The sequence below is a fragment of the Arachis ipaensis genome, chromosome B6 (genome assembly GCF_059453495.1).
Source record: "Arachis ipaensis isolate K30076 ecotype BB chromosome B6, ASM5945349v1, whole genome shotgun sequence".
NCBI lineage: Eukaryota > Viridiplantae > Streptophyta > Magnoliopsida > Fabales > Fabaceae > Arachis > Arachis ipaensis.
The window spans coordinates 4,085,956-4,106,509 of record NC_142441.1 but is presented as its reverse complement, the minus strand read 5'-3'; the positions used below and the strand labels follow the sequence as shown (position 1 = coordinate 4,106,509).

The following is a 20,554-nucleotide window of genomic DNA, read 5'->3' as shown; positions in this document are numbered from 1 at the left end:
ATTTTTCTGCTGCATCTAATTCAACATCACTAAAAATAACATTACATTAAAATTAAACTCTTTTACATTTGATCCTTTGAATTTTTATAACAATATCATAAATGCATGTGGGGTTATCAATATTTCCGGACTGTGTGACATTAAAATTACAGAAACTGCATCTGCATTGTACCTTTTACTATGCTGCTGCTCACACCTTATCTCATTGTGGATTATGTCCGGTAACAATAATTCTTGCAGGGAGTATTGAGTAGTTGACTAAAAATATTGATTAATATAAATTAAAATTGTTGGCCTAAGCAACAATTGGGTTTTCGTTCATTCACCAGACTTTTTATATGCATAAGTTATACATAAGTTATAACACAGTTAAACGGTTGAATTTAAATAAGTTAAAAGTCATTTAAAATAGTTTATCCTCCTAAATTTTCTTCTAATTATTTTAGCACTAATGTATGTGTGTGCCTTTTTTTTCCTTTTAATTACGAAGTTCTACAATGTTCAGCCTTAGTTATTTTGGGGACCAAATAGTAAATATCTCTGCCGGCAAATTTGGTAGAACCCTCTTTAGAGAGAGTATAGACTAACTGATGGATAAAGCTTAGATTGGGACCTTGTGTTGTGTCCCACTAATAATGCTTCTCTGAATTATTAGTGACAAAACAATTGGATGGATTGGGAAGAGAAGTTTAGTTTGGTTTAATTTTGCTATATTTTTTTTTCCAATCTATAAAAGTTTAGTTGGATTCGCCATAGTAATCTACTAATCTTTTAAAGAAAAAACCATCTCAAACTAAAGAAATGTTTATAAAAGAATTTCAACCATAATCAATTTTTTTTTTCAATTAATATTAGTTAATTTTTTTTATTTTAAATTCTAAATTCTCTAAAAATAAATGTGAAAAAGATAATTTTACAATAAAAAGAAAACGAATGTTGGCTAAGTTGGTATCCTATATTTTTTTTATTGTTTTTTAATATTTATAAAGATCCTAGTTAAAACAACAAAAAAGACGTAAATCTCATTATTATAAGATGGTGAAAACCCAGGTGCAATCTACTTCACGTGAAGTTGATAATTGAAAGCCGTGAAGTTGATAATTGAAAGCCGTTAGATTATTTGACTGATTTGACTAAATTTTCATCTAACGGCTCTCAACTATCAACTTCACCTGAAGTCGACTGCACCTGAGTTTCAACTTATAAGATATATTCCAAACTTCCATCAGATGTTTCCATAATGTTGGAACGTAATTTACGTAAAGATTGTTCTCTATTTAATAGTAATGCATTGTAGAAAGATGTGGCTGCAAAGCAGAAAGAGTAAGAGAATGAACCAAGTGTTATGATGAGTTACACATTAATTTACAATTGAGCACAAAATAATCTGAAAGCTAAGTTTGGTAGAGGATGGAAATTCCCCCAGTAACCAACAATAGGACAGGGTAGTTTGCAAGACATGCCATCAAAACCTTTGACTTCAAGTGCATACATGTTCTACATTTTTATAAATATATCTATCTTCATAACTCATTTTCATATATCCTTAGCTTTTTGCATAATTGGCAAAACCATTAAATTAAATAATGAGTCTCCAAACCAATTTCTTATCTATTTTGGTTCTCTTGGCTGCAGTTTTTGCATCTTTGCATCTCATAAATCCAAATGAACAGTTCCTCAACATTTTCAAAGACTTCACTATAACACCCTTCTCATCATATTCATATGCATGTTTGCAACTACCTTATATATGCATCTTCTTCAGAGGCCATCATCATAATCATCATCATAACAAGAAACACCCTGATGATGATGATAGTGGAAATGCTGGTTCCATTTGTGATGATTTTCCACCAGGGATTCCACCTCCAAGCACCAACACCACTTCTTATCTCTGTGTTGATCAAAAAGGTTGCTGCAATTTCACAACAGTACAAGCAGCCGTTAATGCAGTTCCAGATTTAAGCCAAAAAAGAACCATAATTTGGATTAACAAGGGCATATACTAGTAAGTTTGAACCTTTTTCTTTTGTGGTTTCATATAAAAGTGTCTCAAGAAAATAGCCTCATCATGATCATGTTCATCTGATTTCATCTTTGTCAGTGAGAAAGTAATGGTCCCAAGAACCAAAGCCAACATAACATTTCAAGGACAAGGTTACACTTCAACCGCAATTGCATGGAATGACACGGCAAAGTCAGCAAATGGCACATTCTATAGTGGTTCCGTACAAGTTTTTGCATCCAACTTCATTGCCAAGAACATAAGCTTCATGGTGAAGAAATTTAGATGTTATGATAGCTCAATGAAAATAGAAACCTTATGTTACAATTAATAATAACACTAACATAAATTCAACTTTGTTATATATATATATATATATATACTCTTTGAAACAGAACTTGGCACCAATGCCAAGTCCTGGAGTTGAAGGAGCACAAGCAGTAGCAATCAGAATATCAGGAGATCAAGCTGAATTCAAGGGATGTGGATTCTTTGGAGCACAAGACACCCTTCATGATGATAAGGGTCGCCATTACTTTAAGGATTGCTATATCCAAGGCTCAATTGATTTCATATTTGGCGATGGAAGGTCCCTTTACGAGGTATTCATTCTCTTAATGTATCGAATGTGATTGAACGACTGTATAATCGATTAGTACAAACTTAATTAGTAGTAGTACAACTTAGCCATATATTGGTGTGTACAGAATTGTGAAATAGTTTCTATAGCGAATCCAGTGCCACAAGGATACAGGAGCATAAATGGTGCAGTGACAGCTCATGGAAGAGTGTCCATGGATGATAACACAGGATTTGTGTTTGTGAACAGCACAATAGGAGGGAGTGGGAGAATATGGTTAGGAAGGGCATGGAGACCATACTCACGTGTTGTTTTTGTGTCAACAACAATGTCAGATATCATTGCCCCTGAAGGTTGGAACGATTTCAATGACCCTTCAAGGGATCAGTAAGTAATAATAGTCAGTATAGAATGAATAATTAAAACTACTTAGCCGGTGTGATTATTTAAAATAATGCATGCAGGACCATATTCTATGGAGAGTACAATTGCTCTGGTCCCGGAGCTAGCATGGCAATGAGGGCACCATATGTGCAGAGATTAAACGATACACAAGCTCTTCCATTCTTCAACATAACTTTTATTGATGGTGACCAATGGTTGGAAACTTACACACAATTAATAACCTAATTCATTCATACCATGTCCATATAATAAGAACCCAATTTGCTTATTATTGTATCATCATATGTATAATGATAAACTCCCAAGAGTTGATTTTACAAGTTCAGTTACGTCGTTGCATACAATTTTATATCAACTTTGAACTTTGAACTTTGAAGTTGCTATATATATATATATACGCTCTTCTCTTTACACGTGCACTGTTCTTGTCTTTATGCTAGGTGACTCACAAAAATAAATAATGTGCTTGTCTATGAATCTATGATGAAGCATTCAAATTTTCAAATTGAACTAGAACATAACTCTTTATTTACTGTAGTGCCAAGTAAATAAATAAAATTTTTCATAGTTGACTTTAACTTCAATGCAATTGATACTTTATTTGCATGATGCTAGTAAGCGGTTCATTGCATCTTTAGTCATGAAAATGTTAATCTAATTAAATAATAGAGTAATTAGCCAAGTCATTTTTTTTTACCTTATATTTCAACTCAATAAACTAAAGACTGATTATTGCGTGTATAAGATAGAATTTAAATTTTCGGTATTTATTTAAGTCATTAAGTAAACTAGTAAATTAACCACTAAATTAATTTAAGTTTGTCAAATAATTTTATTATTTGTTACTTATAAAAAATAATATTATTTTAATTATTTTTATCGTATTTTATAATATTTTGAGAATATTTTAGTCGTTATTAAAAGTGAGAATTATTTTTGTCGGTATTTCTAAAAATCGAGTATGATTTTGGTAATTTTTCTTGTATATTATTTGGTAGAGTTATTACATGTAATATTTAGTAGTTACAATTTTTTAAAAATAAATAAATAAATATGTGTATTGTTTTAAAAAAAATAATGAAATGCGCATATTATTGTGGTTCTACTAGTAGTCCAAGTCAATAATAATGCACGCTGCTTGGTCGGAGCTTGACTAGTAGCTTTTGATAGAGACATTAGATTACGAAACACACAACGTTTTCCAATTATTTTGATTTTTGAGCATGTATTTCGGCTTTCATGTGCTTGCTAAAAAATTATTACTCAAATCTCACTTCGATTCAAGTTAGAAAACGAGCTAATTGTTTCAAAAGTATGCAAAAACAGGTTTGTGTTGTTCTAGATAATTGAATCAATTGATATTGATTAAATTGATTCGTGCAACAAGCATACATTATTGTTATAAAATATGAAGAAAATTTCTGGATCTCTAAATTAAGAATTTTAAAATAAGATAGAGTCTGTGCATGAAAATTGAAAACGCTGACAAATATATCCATAAAAGAAAGAAATTATCTAATGTACCCATCAATAATAACATTCATGGGACGAAACTAACCAATCGTTATTCCGACGTTGATTCCATTAATGACACTCCTTACGTGGCACATCACAGCGTTACGTGGTTTGGGGGCTTCATACATGGATATTGTAATTTATTTTATTTTAAAATATAATTAGTGGTTAAATTTTTTTTTAAAAAAAAAAGAAAAATTAGAAATCAAGAGTTAGCAAACGTATACCTGTTTGCGCGTTTCACAAAACAGAGGTGAGAGCCCTAGGAGAAGCAAACTGTTTTTTTTTTTCTCCAATCAAAGAAAATGTCACGACCCGTTTGTGTATGGGTTAGCTGCCGACGATAATCTCTGTATTGAAGAGAGGGTGCTTGTTGGTGTGAAACGTCTCACCTGTTGGAAGTGCGTAGTGTTATCTATAGGTAAGTAGTAACCTTTGATCCCTCTGTTATCAATTTCTGGATTTTAGATGCATGGTTGTAGATATGGAGTTTTGATTAGGATTTGTTTGTATTGGCTATGATGTGGTTGTAAATTAGTTTTGTTTTCTGTGTATGTCTGTTTATAAATGGCTACCATCCACATTACGTTAGTTATTAGTCACAGAGAAAAGTTTAAAAAGGGTGAAGATGGCAAACTGACATACGTTGGGGGAGGGACGGAAACGTAGATTGAACGAGTGAATGTGGATACCTTAAATAAATTCTTCATAAATAACTTAGTAAAGGATATAGGGTACACTGATGTGATCGAGTTTTACTGGCTAGAACCTGGGAAGGAGTCGGATGGTGGGTTAAAGTTGCTTAGACTTGACATGGATGTAGTGACCATGTACGAAGTAGTCATTGCTGATGGGAGGAGAGTTGAAGTGTTCACTGAGCATCCAGTTAACCTTCCTGAGTTTGTAGAAGAAAACAATGATCCTGAATCAGATGTTGAGATTTTAATAGTTACTAGGATCCCAGTTAAGCACAAACCTAAACACTGTACTAAGAGAACCCCAACCCCAAAGAAGAAGGGAAAGAGACTCTTGAAGTTGAGTGAGACAGAAGGAGGTAATTTGCACGATAAAGACCCTGGCATGCCTGGACCGGATGCCCAAACACAAGATGATGTGTTGGACTAAGATCTCCAACCTACCACCAAAAGCACACAACAACCAGAAATAATTAGTGATCAACCAAATGTACCCATATAATTACCAAAAGTAACCTTCCAAGAGTCATCAAAGACCATTCAGCCCCCAAATGCACCACCCAACCCAATTTACCTACATACCAACCCCCCTCTATACTATCGCAACTTTTGGAGAAGAATCCCCCACACCCTTAACCATCACATGTACTAGTTGCAAGTAAAGAAACTGGACATCAAAATTCAATTTCTGCAGAATCAGTTGCTCCCATGCTTGATAAAGGCACTGTAGAATCTGTTGAGATTTTTACACAATACATCCCACAACCTTACAATAAACCGGATTCTCAGAAGCATAGCATCCAAAATGAGAAAGAAACACCATGTGAAGGGGGTTAACCCAACTGTTTACCGCCTGAATCAGAGATAAACTTAGAAGTTGGTGATGGGAGTCAAAAGAAAAAAAAATACGGTCAATAATAAAGCCGTTTCCATCAGGGCAAACCTTCGTACCTAACCATGATTTAAATAAGCATCCTTTAATTAAGTTATATACATATATGTATACTAAAAGTCAATTATATTTTGATGCATATTGAATTAAATATAAAAAATAAATTAAAAATATGTAAACCAATGTATATAAGTATATATAAATACATATTAGTTTTTAGTATAGATAAAATATTTTTTAATACTATTAAAAATTCCTCCCACCCCACTCAATCAAAGTGTGTTTGGCTTAGCGTTTGAAGCATCAAATGTACGTTTAGTTTTCTTGAAAACTTCACTTTTTAGTTTGGTAATTTTTTCTTCTTATGAACGTAAACGTGATTCTGCTCTCCAATTAAAGTTTAGCCAAAGGTAAAAATTATAGCTTTTGTGTTTACATTTTCACGTTAGATTGAAATTTATTTTCTATCTACCAATTTTGTCCTCTATTATTCGAACTTCTTACAACATGGCTCCCCGTTCCTCTCATGGGGGACAACTATTGGTGTACACAACAGATGCAGAAGGAGACGTTGATGGAGAGAACTACATTGAGGGGAGGCCAACGAAATTTTAGGGTTTAAACATGAAGACAGGGACTACATTGGAGAATTTTACAACACAATCCACGTCATCTGTACACTATGACATCCAACATGGCAGTGGCTGTGCCACATAAGCATGACCGTCGCTGAGTCACGCCGAAAATTCATCGAAGGATCATTATGGTGCCCAGATCGCAATCTGGAGGACATAAATAGTGCAATTGGAATCTCAGGAGCTAAATTGGTGCACGGGCTGAATCTGGGGGACCATTATGGAGATTTAGTCTGATTTTGATTTTTATGTATTATTGGTTTAAAAAACAATTCAAAAAATATTTTTGTATCTATATTTTTTTTAGTTTTGATACAGGGTCTACATATTTCCAGTATTACTTTTTCAAAAAATCCCAAAAGGAATAAAAATTTAATATTTAGAAGTCCAAAATAGTCTTTTAAAAGACGAACCAAATTATTACATAACTTTACAAGTTTTAAACAAATATAGTTAGTAGTTTGATGAATGTCTAAAGAAAGAGTAAAGTATCGTTTTTATCCTAACATTTGTGGTAAGTTTTAAAATTGTCCCTAACGTTTCAATCGTTATATTTAAGTCTTTAACGTTTTAAAATTGACTCAATGTTGTCCTGCCGTTAGGGATTCGTTAACAGAATTAACAACGGGACAAAATTGAGACGATATTGAAACGTTAGAAACTTAAATAGGACGAAAATGTTGGGGACAAAAATGATACATAGAAATAAATTTTAATTTTATCCTTCAATAATATCAATTTTTTACTATACATAGTATTTAATTATTTTTTAATTACATCTAAGTAAATTACACTTAATCATATTACTTTCATTTTAAATAAATTAATTTTTTTATAATTTTACTCTTAAAGATATTTAGTTATCATGAAATGTTTGTAGAATGACTAGTATATAAACTTGCAGAAAAGAAAAAAATATATATATACAATAAAATATAAATTATACCTTTTGTCTCTAATGTATCAAAATTCTTTAAAATTATAAAAAAAATTATTTAAAATGAAAGTAATGTGATTAAATGTAATTTATTTAGATGTAATTGAAAAATAATTGAATACTATGTACAGTAAAAAATTAATATTATTTAAAGATAAAATTAAATTAAAATTTATTTTTATGTATCGTTTTTGTCCCGCCGTCAATTCTGTTAACGGATTCTTAATGGCAGGACAATATTAAGTCAATTTTGAAACGTTAAGGACTTAAATAGGACGATTGAAACGTTAGGAACAACTTTAAAACTTACCTCCAGTGACGGACCCAGAAAATTTTAGTAGTGGGGCAAAAATATAATAACATTTAGGTATAGATACTTTTTTTTTTGACTTCGCGTAATATCCAACAAGTTAAGGACTAATTCGTCCTGAATCTGAATTTCATTTAAGAGTCTGCAATTGGCTGGCAATAAGTTGCTACACATACGAGACAGAATTCAAACCCCAATACTTACTTAAGCGAACGATTAAGCTGATTACTTGACCAATTCAAATTGGTTTAGTTATATTTAAAATTTTAAGTTAGAACTATCTATACATATTGATAAAAACTAGACATATACACACAATCAATTATTATAATATTTAAAATAATAAAAATATAATTTCATACACACAGTATAATATTCAAAATAAAAAAAATTATTTATAACGGCTATTTTTTATTTTTAACATGACTAAATATCATTTTTCTATATACATTCTTAAACAATATTTAACTTTTTATTATCTCATATTTAATTATCAAGTTTACTTATTATAGTCTTTATGGTATAAATAATTTTTTTAACCAAAATAATTACAATATATTAATATATAAATAATATGTTTTTCTATCTTAAATAATTTTTAAAAAATTACTAATAATTTAAATTGTATTTAATTAGAAAATCAAGTCTCAATTTAATTATTAATTAATGAGCTAATATAATGAAGTTATTATCACTATTTTTTGAATTTATTTATTTGTTTTTTATACTAAATTAAATTTAATAATATAATAATTATTATTATTATTATTATTATTATTATTATTATTATTATTATTATGTGTTAAATTTAACAAAATATTGTTTTAACGTAAAATACAAAAAAAATTATTTATATTTTATTTTGAGACAAACATAATATAACAAGTAGTATATATATATAAGTATTAATTTTTTTTAAAAAAATTTGTGGGGCAAATGCCCCCTCCTTTGTAAGTGTAGGTCCGTCCCTGTTTATCTCACACGTTGAGAACAAAAACGATACTTTATTCTCTACAAAAATAAACAAAATAACAATAGAACTCAACCAAAATTTATAAACTAAACTAGCGTATGTTACCATGCAGGACACGGGTAACACATAAAATTATATAAAAAAATTATTAAAATTAAAATAAAAAGTATCTATTATAATTATTATTATAAATATTTTATAACTTAAAAATATTAAAAATAATTAATATTTATTTTAATTAATTTGAATTGGTTGAATGGTCATCTCATTTATTCGCTTAAACAAGTATTTGAAATTCGAATATCGTGTCTTGTATATATAACAATTTATTAGTTAACGACAGACCTTTAATAAATAGAGCTTTAATATGTGGTGGATTAGTCCTCGACTTGCCGAGTTAGAAAATCAGTAGAAAAAAATTGTATTTGTCTTTAAAATAAAATAATTTTTTATTAATAGCAATACTTATGGACTTTTGTCTTTGTTAAAATTTACTTGGGACAATTTTATTTGTTAGTATCATATTCATTCTTGAAGTCAAAACAATATGATTAACATTGTTACTTGTTAAAACTTCACATTTTATGAGATGATTTTTAAATGAGTATATACCTATCTTGGTCCTCGAAGAATTTCAAACCAGACATTTTAGTTCCCAACTAAAATTAATTATTCGATTGGTCCTTAACAATTAATTCCGTCAGTCACTTAGGTCCTTGGCTCCGTCAACTCTAATGGAAGACAAAATGGTCCCTGAAAACTCTAACATAGGACAAAATGATCCCTAACAACTCTAACAAGGGACAAAATGATCCCTGACCCCTTTATTCGAAAACAACACTGTTCTTCCCCAATTTTCATCATATCTCGCATAACCCTAGCATTCATACTCTCCTTCTTCACCTTCACAATCTTCTTTTCCATCTTTTCCTTCCTCCTCTTTAGCTCCAAGATTAAGCCATGGTGTAATTGTCACACGTGTAGCACCTACCTCAACATGTCATGGACCACACACTTCCTAAATATTTGTGACTGGTACATCCACCTCCTCTGCACTTCATCCACCAAAAGCATCCAGTTCTACGTCTTTGATAACATCAGCTCCAATCCCAACAACGTCCACAACATCTTCAAGACCAAGTTCCACAACTACTCCAAGGGCACGCCTTTCTTCACTCTCCGACAAGCAATATAGATTGTTGGACATTAGGACATCATGAGAAGATTCTCCTTCGACATCATATGCAAATTCTCATTTGAAATAGACACCGAGTGCTTCATTCCTTCTTTTTCAGAGTCTTAACAAATGACTTTCTATCTGGATTCATGGGATCCATCGAAGACGACAACTAGTTGAGAGACATAGGCATTAGTTTTCTGAGTATGAATTGGTTTAGAACAAGTTGGGGATTTTTTTTCTTTTTTTAGATAATTACATCTCCACCCAATTCCAAACAGAGTGGGCGTAGTTCCAAAAAATAGTAACAAAAATAGAGTAATAACTACAAAGAAAACATAAAAATTAGCATTAAACAGCAAACAGCGAGCAAAAGAATATAATGATTTTAGCTCCTCCAAAGACACTTCAAGATGAACCCGATCAGTTATACAACATCAAATCATGATCATTCTCCTTCCAACATTTACTCTGTAGAATTATTGGCATTTTTTATAGATCAGTAAATCATGCATCAAAGATCAATTTCATATGTTTTCTTATTCACCTTAAACTTGATATTTGCACTCATAAGTACATCAATTACTCCTATATTGTCGATCTTGACACCATCGATTTGTGCATTCTACAACTTCCTCCTTTAACTTCTCTAATACCAACACTCCATTATTAAAGACAATGTTATTTCTACATCTCCATATGTACCATATTACAGAAAAAAATAATACCATCTACACTTCTTTCGTATCTTTTCTTATCTTTCTATCCATCCACACCTCAAAGCATTCTTTGGTGGTTCCTGGCCAATTCCAAATCACACTTCAATCCACCAAGATTGATCCCCACAACTTCCATATACGATTACATGAAAAAAATAAGTGATGTACCGTCTCCAATCTATCCTTACATAAGACACAAAAGGATTCCGCTTCTGGTACAATCTTAAACTTACATAATCTATTTCTAATATTCAATCTTTCTAAAATTACAAACCACATCAGCAACTCAACCTGTGGAGGATTTTTTTTCTTGTGAATATTAAATTTATAGAGTGTGCATTGTGTAGTTTGAAGATACAGTGTTAGACTGTTAGTGTTATGCGAGATATGATAGAAATTGGGAGAGAGCAGTGTCGTTTTCGAATAGAAGAGATCAGGGACCATTTTATCCCCTATTAGAGTTGTTAGGGACTATTTTGTCCTCCGTTAGAATTAATGGAGTAAAGGACCTAAGTGACTGACGGAGTTAATTGTTAGGGAGCAATCGAATAATTAATTTTAGTTGGGGACTAAAGTGTCCAGTTTAAAATTCTTTTAGGACCAAAATGGGTATATACTCTTTTTAAATTTTCAAATTCATAAACGTGTGTCATTACAAAAGTTATTAGATTGATTAATATTTCTTAATAACATGGTACCGAAACACCATCGTTGAGTATTAGTTAATGTAAAAAGAAACCAATAACAACTTTTATTATTCAATATATAATTTATTCTATTGAAAAATAAATTAATATTTTCTAAACTTGTAAATACATTTTCTTCTAATTTCGTATACTATTTTATTTGATAATATTTACCATTAAAAAATAGCAAATAACCATATTATCCTACAATATATATGAATATGATGTACAAAGTAATTTCTTATCTTGAAATAAATTCTGGTTAGTGAGATAAAATTTAAAATATTTTTTTATTTTCTTACTCGAATTTAAATTTAAATTTAGAATTGATTAACAACTCATCCTTTTTTAATTTCAGTAAAAAATAAATTGGTTAGATACAAAATATTCAACATTTAATAATTTCAATCATTTAAATTTTAATTACCGAAAATTGGATTAAAAATTAATTATAAACTCAATAATCGATAATATATATTATATTAGTACGTAAATAATAATATCCAATGTAATGATTATTTATTTTTTTGACGGAATTAATATATAATCTATTGAGAATTGATTTATTATCCAAAATTTTTTTCATAAACTTTGTAATATGTGATAATAGTGATCTTATTTTTTATTATTATTTAAGAAATTCTTCATAATTTTTTAATTATATAATTAACTTAATTAATAATTTTTATTATTATTTTTATACTAAAAAAATATTAATTTATACTATTTATATTTTTTTACTACTAATAAATAAATAAGTATTTACACTATTATACTTATTGTCTTAGATGATGACTTAAGTTACTTATTTTGTATGTTAAATTTATTAAATATTAAGATGAAAAAAATGTTCAATAAATTATACAAATAGTCATTACAGAAAAGAAAAAAAAATTATATATCATATATAATAATTCTTGATATATATAGTGTCATGTATATATTAAGATTATCTATTTTAATTATGTGAATGATTATTGTTATTTTCACTTCTTCGTTACATTAGAAAATAATATTTAAAACTAAAAAAATAGATAATTAATTTTTTTAATTTGAATTAAAAAATGTCTTGTAAATATATCCAATTTTTATATATACTAAGTGTTATAATATTAAATAGTATACTATTTGCTATAACAATGACTCAAAATATTAATTCAAGATATATTTGGATCTAGTAAGACCTTAATGCAAGCAAGGTCAACTAAAATTTATTGTTAGAGTCCCAAATCCGACTTAAGTTCATTACTTTAAAGGTCCAATGCAGATGAAGTCCACGTGTCCCTTCTTAAATTGGCACAGATTGGATCTTGGTTACTAGTTAGATATGATAATGAGTACTCAGAGAGCATGAGAAGCCCCCTTTCCACCCCTCACTCCTATTTTTAAAAAAATGCCCCCGTTCCTTCTCCGTCATTACAAGTTCCTGTTTAATTATCCCTTAGGAAACGTAGATCTTCTCGGATATCTACGAATATTCTTTGAAAATTTTTGAAAAAAAATTAACACAAAAAAACATAATATAATAATCATAAAATAATCAATTCAATATAATTCAACATAATTTATAACATATTCGTTATGAAAAATAACATTTCAAAAGGAGAAAACATAAAAATATATTCCAACATAATAACATAACATAATTTTTTGGAACGATATTGAGCAATGTAATGACGAATTTGAGAGGTAGAAAAAGTGAGTTAGAGAGAGAGGATCAAGACTGAGAGTCTGGAAGAAAAAGAAAAATTTCGAATTGGAGGCAAAAAGTAGGGTTACTAAATTTAAGAAATGGATTTATGTATATATAAATTAGGATAAATTAATAATTTTATATTCGCGTATATTTAATAGGTTCCATAAGGCGGGTACTTATGTCCATGTCCCATTAGGAGTGGCAAATGGAAAAGTCCGTTCTGTCTCACCAAAAGTCCGTCATCTGGTGAGCTGGCCCGCCCTGCCCCGCCTAATAAGGCGGTCCTGAATTTCTCTCCCGTCCCGCCTAATGATAGGTTGGTGGGCTCTTTTTTTTATATAAATCATTAAATATTAAACAATATATATAATTTCACAACAATTTCAATAAATTTATAATTTATAAAAATAAAAAAAATTATAATTTTTAAATTCACACATATTAAAGTCTTTATAATTATAAATATGTAATAAACATAATTATAAACCAAATTTTTTGAAACAAAATAATAAAATTAACATTGTCTAAAGTAAAACAAATATCATCCAAAATATATAATTAAACATCTTCAAGTTTATAATCAATCAAACATAAAACATACATAATCCAAAATATAACTTAGAACATCTTCAATTATCATCTTCATCATCTTGTAGATCAATAGCATCATAGAATTTTGTAAAAAAATGGCACTGACAAAATAAAAGTTTGGCCCAGCGGGGAAGTCTGTCCGGCCCCGCCAAAGCCCATGGATTAGGCGGTGCGGGTGTAGGCGGGCTTTTTAAGTTTGGCGGTCTCAAATTTTCAGCCCAATCCGCCTTTTTAGTGGGTTATACGGGTCAACCCGACGGGTTTCAACCCGTTTGCCACCCCTAGCCTCCATCCATTTTCGCATGGCAAGTCGTGAGGATTTCACGAGTCCCCTTCTAGCCCCAAAACGCGAGTAATCCCTGCAAATACCCGTTTTGGTTATTTTTGTGATCATTCATATTGCTAGCATTCATTGGTTCGTGACGTAGAGCTACTCTAGCCACTCAATAAATTCTCAGATAATCAAAGTTTAGGTATATCATTTTTTATAAAGTCACATGTATCCTTATTATAACAATATTAATAGAAGATAAATGGATAAACACTAAACTATTATTTGAATATAAGATGGAAAATAAGAGGAAAGAAAATGCAAAAAAAAGAAAATGAGAGAAAAAAAATGAAAAGAAAATTATATTTTTTTGTGTGTTGTTTAGATGAAGAAAAAATGAATGGAAAAAAATAGAAAAAAGTTTCTTTTGCTTGTATGAAAGGAAAAGTAAGAAGAGAAAAAATTATAATAGAGTAAAATTATATTAATATTTTTATATATTATATATAAATTATAATTCAAATGGTAACTCTGTATTTTTATCCATGTTTGCACTTTTACATTAGTTTTCTTCGCAACTTTGAAGAGAAAAATTTTATATGAGCTCTACATACACTTTTATGTTTTCCATTCAATTTTTTTGTTGATCCAAACAATAAAAAATTGATTTTTTTTATCCATTTTCTTCTCCAACATTTTATTTTTCTACAAATTCTTCTAATCTAAATAATGCATAAATAAGTCACTTTTTCATATATATAACAATAACTGATATCACATATTAGGTTAATTTACGTTGATAAACCAAAGTCACCCCAAAATTACCTGAATCACTCAAATTTAAAAACGTTACCTTGTTGTCTCCATTTACATTTCTATATAAATCGAATTTAATGAATTCGAATTAGGGTAATAAGTAGTAAGTCGAATCTATAGGATTCGAATTACTTGACATTGTGATTCGAAAGTAAATTAAATTCAAAGAATTCAAATTATGTCACCCCCTACTAAATCGAATCTATAAATTTTGATTTATATAGTCCATGCTAAATCGAAACAATAAGGTTCGATTTATACTCATTTAGTAGCAATCCAGCTCATTGTAAATCGAATCTCCTTCATTCGATTTAGTAGCATAGATAGCATCCAAGTAATTCGAATCTTATAGATTCGATTTACTACAGAAACATATAATTCGAACTTCATAAATTTGATTTATATAGATATGTAAATTGAAACATGCACGTAGCTTTTTTTACTTTGGGGGATATATGTAAAATTGGTTTGCAAATAGTTTATAAAAGTGATTTATCCCACATATTATAACTTGTGAAATCATAATATTTTGAGAAGTAATGTATAGACAACTTAAATGTTGATAAGTCTAAAAAATTTTAGAAAAAAAATAAAAATATAAAAAAATTACATATTGATCCATAAGATTTTTTTTTAAAAAAATTTGTCCATAGTTTATGATTAATAACTTTGAAATTATATATATGTTATTTATTTTATATATATTTTTTTATTTTATAAAGACCTATAATTTTGTTATCGGTGATGTTAGTAGTTATAGAGAAATTTTTATCTTTAAATAAATTATAGAGAAATTAAAAATAAAATTAGTTGCTATTTTTTTGACAATTCATTTAGTTTTTAGTTTAAATTAAAATTAAATTATATATTCAATTATATTTGTTTGTTTATCCTAATGATTGTATATAATAGATAATATATTTAAGCATGTTTTGAAAGAAACTATTGAATTTTATATAATTGAAAGTTAACTATGAAATTAAAACTAAGATGAAATGAAATACAATAAATATATGAGGAGTGAAAGTAAAATAAATAATTAAAAATAAGGTAATAAAATAATTAAAAAAAAGTAAAAAAAAAAACAAAAAAACATGTATGTAGTTGATAAAAATACACCGTAAAGAAGTTAGTATAATTAATGAATATAAAAGATGAAAGACAAAAATTAAGATATGTTTTTGTTAAAAAATTCAAAAAAAAAAAAAACATTGTGAAGAAGAACTTATATATTAATCAAGTTTTATGAAAATATTGTAAAAAATTTAAAATGTTAGTAAATAAAATAGTAACTTCTTTAAGAACTATTAACAAAATACATAAAAGCACATTCTGATTCCTAGATATAGAAAACAATAAGAGAATAATTCAAATTAAATTTATTTATTTTATTTTTTATTTATTATTTATTAAATAATTTAATATTTATTTAATTTTGGTCAAATCAGATAATATAATTGATTAATTATAATTAATATTGTTCATCCTAATGGTATAATTGAAACATATTAAAACTCTAAAGGTAAAATTAAAACTAAATATTAAGAATAAAATTAAAATAAAAATGCATTTGTTATCTTGTAAATTTTTTTTAATAAAAATCTCATTTATACATCTTTAAAATGCATCATTTTAATACAATGATATTTTTATTAAAAATAAAAATTACGATAAATATCTCATATATTTGTTAGTAAATTATATACAAAATTTTTTTGAAGCATGTCACTTTTATTATATGAAAATAACTTAAATACCTTTAAATATGATTATGATAATTCATTAAGTATTATATTTTTTTTACTAATTTATATTTAAGAATTTATCTCTAACTTTTAATTATATTAAAAATGTAAGATATGATGAAAAAAAAAAAAGCTAAAGCAACATAAATTTTTTACTAAAAAAAAACTTTTTTTTTTCATTTTTAAGACACGTATCTATTTTTGTAAGTTATACATTTTAATTTATATAAATTAATGACAATTAAATGTACAAAAAAATACTAATCAATAAAGAAATAAAATTTAAGATAAACATGTCATAAACAAATTGAAATAAAATAAAGACTTTTAATTATGATCATCAATTATAATCACATATATTTACTTCAAGATTTATACTTCGAAAACTCAATATATTAATATTTTATATTTTTATTTCTCAATTTTAGACTATCACAAACATTAGTTACTCTTCAATAATGACAATGTTTTTAAAAAAATAAATATAATTAAATGATCTTAAAATTATATAATAACTTTTAAAATAACAAAAAAATATACAATTATTTAAAATATAATATTTGTGTAGTAACTGAAATTTAATTAAAAAGTAACATATAATATTATTTTGTAATTAAATAAGTATTTAATTAAAGAATTTAATATTTATATAATAATATGACAAAATAAATTAAAGTTTGAGTTTAACTATAGCAAGCGCTCAAGTTTAAATTTTCATAAATTAATTTATTTTTGTTAAAGTGAATTGCGCAATAAAAAAAATTCATATATTAAAGTAGAAAATAATTTATATATAAATACAAAATTAAAAAAAAGTATTCTTAAAACTTGAATATGCAAATAAAAAAATAAATTATAACTTGCAAAAATTATCTCTAAAATTTATTACAATAAATAATAAAATCGTTAAAGTCATGTATCTATATAAATTAAATTATGTTAAATTATAAGATATCTAGATATTTAATCAACCTAATTAATTAGTTTGTAACTTATTTGATTTAATAATTTAAAAAAATTGAATAACCTTTTAAAAAATATGTCAATCTAAATAATATAGATTGAAAATAAGAAAAATATAACTAAATTATATAATACAATATAATATTTCTAAAAATTTGTTTTATAGCAGATCTAATGCCAAAATATTTATCATTATCCGTGGTATAACCTAATTTCACAATTATTTAAACGTTATTTTTATGAAAAAATTGTATTATTTATTATGAAAAAAATATTTATTCACTATTATAATTTAAATAGAATATAAAATAGATATTAAACCAAATTCTTTTAATAATTACTCAATCACAAATATTTATCAAGAACATGAGATTTAAAAGCATAAAAAGTAAATATAATACCTACAATTTTTACACTACCACGATAAGATGATTATCATAAGTCTTTTTAGTATAAATTAAATAGAACAACGTATAATAATAAAGAAACAATCAAATCTAAAAAAGTTATAGAACACCTATCATACACCACGACGGTTAGTATTGAGAAAATTGTAACCATTTATTATTTTATTAGCTAGCTATTTTTTTATCTACTCTACACTTTATCTACAAATATGTTAAGAACTAAATGTATGCTTCAACCTTTTAAAATCCCATATATTCTTGCCAAACACAATATTATTATGCATTTTTTTATAAAAACCATTTAATGGAAGAACTGTTGGTAAAAAAATGAGGTTCTCTTATAATATGTATGACTTTTTATGATAATAAAATAAAAATAAAATGCATGAAATAATATTGTGTATATTTAAGTTGATTTTAATCTTTTTTAATAACCAGATTTACCATAACGTAACTGATAAACAATGACAGTTAATACAGATTGGATATGTTTTGAGTATGATATACATTTTATAATTTTGTACGTAGCAATATTAGTTTTAATTTATATATTTATTATTGGGTATTAAAAATAAAAAGTATTTGTATTGTTAGCATTTTTCAAACTTTATTTAACTTTGACCATGATTAAACCTAAAAGATCACCTACCTCATTGGAAATAAATATAATCCAATCAATTTTTACCTAGTGCTATACATTTGCATAATCACAGGAGAATTAACTTTAGCAAGATAAACAATATGGTATTTAGTTACTACATGAGTATTTTTATATATAGAATTATCAATCAATTATGTATGGCTTCGAATGAAAATAATATATTCAACATGGATATTGTTTGTTAGGTAAAATATAACAGATTGACAAAAAAAATTAATTACAATGGGTATATTCATTTTAAAAAATATTTTTCTATGTAATATTACAAAAAAATATCATGGTCACCCTGAATTACTACAGGTTCAACTTTTATCGACAGTGGTAGAATGCTTAAATTGAGACATTTTCATACTATAATATTTGTCAAACAAACAATTAATGAAACACTCATCCATACATTCTCATTTTGAGTATATTTATACATAAAAAAAGAGTTAAAATAGCAAAAGCGATAAAAATAATTATTTTTATAAGAGGAGTGCTAGGGGCAAGCAACTTTTGTGATTTGTAGCTATCAAATAGCCATCAATGATGTTTTTAATGGTGTGAGATTTCATCCAATGATGTGGAATTACTCACCTTTCTTTTGCTCGTTACATGTTGACTAGAATTTAATAAAGTTGCTGACCCCTGAACTTTTCCTTTTTATAATTTTGTGTGGCTATTTATATATAGAAGACCAAAAGACCATGATTATCTAACAAAATTAATTTTATTTATTGCATTCAATTTGAATAAGTAAAAAATCATCTTATTTTAATTTAGTCCTTAATTCACATAATTTAAATTTTGCTCAATAAATATAATTTGATTTAATTTAATTATTAGTGAAAAATATCTCGAGAATCTATTTTATATAGATTTATTATTTTAATGATTAAATCTAATTAATTGATTAACACATATAATTAGTATAATTAATTTGATTTAATAAATTAAAATAAATAAATTAAAAAATACTAACAGAATATTAAAAGAAATATATTAAAAAATACTATCAAATCAAATTGATATAAATTATAATAAATTATGTGATATTTAAATATCTAATCAAATCAATTAGTTGATATATTTAATTTATCTTAATAAATTGTATTTAATAAGTTAAAAGAAATAAATTGCTAAACACTCTCATAAGCATGTCATGTCAACTCCATCATTAAGTGCAGAAACCTGATGTTTATATAATAGAATAGATAATAAATAGAATATATGAGAATATGAACACATATTTTAATTATAAAATTGGTATTATATAATAGATTTTTTTTGAATCTTTATTGCTTGTTCGTTGCTAATTTTTACGTAATTACTTAATAATTTTCGCTTATAAAACTATCAACTACCTAATATTATGATTTACTTAATAAGAATGATGACATTAATATTTTTTCATAAGTCTTGTTATTACTTATAATTAGAAAATTCTATATTTCCTTAATGAATGTTAATTTTGTTGCCAAATTCTATATTACTTTTAAAATTTTAGCATAATTGAGTCTAATTTTTACATTTTGAAATGAATTTACTTGAAAAAATTAATATGTAAATCACATTATTATTACAAATTACTTTTTTAATATAATTAACAGTACTTATTTGAACCATTAAATTTAGCTTCTAATGATATTAAAGTCAACCTATTTTATTATCTAATGCCTTCAAAGAATTTACATGACTGACATAAAAATATAACAATTGAAAAAAATTCATTACAATGGGTATATTCATTTTAACAAATATTCTTCTATCTAATACTATAAAAAAATACATCGGCCACTTTGAAAATTTGAGATATATTCACCAAACAAATAATCAATAAAACATTCATCCGTACTTTCTCATTTTGGGTATATTTATACATAAAAGAAATTA

The 20,554-nt window shown here is 26.8% G+C and overlaps 1 protein-coding gene across 1 annotated transcript; it reads left to right on the top strand.

Moving 5' to 3' along the window:
- Nucleotides 1–1,534: 1,534 nt before the first annotated feature.
- Nucleotides 1,535–3,359, top strand: LOC107647911 (Pectin lyase-like superfamily protein). Its single transcript, XM_016351962.3, has 5 exons — nt 1,535–2,008; nt 2,105–2,276; nt 2,401–2,607; nt 2,713–2,972; nt 3,050–3,359. Exons 1-5 carry the CDS (start codon nt 1,587–1,589, stop codon nt 3,213–3,215), a joined length of 1,227 nt encoding a protein of 408 aa, XP_016207448.1. The 5' UTR covers nt 1,535–1,586; the 3' UTR covers nt 3,216–3,359.
- Nucleotides 3,360–20,554: the final 17,195 nt, after the last annotated feature.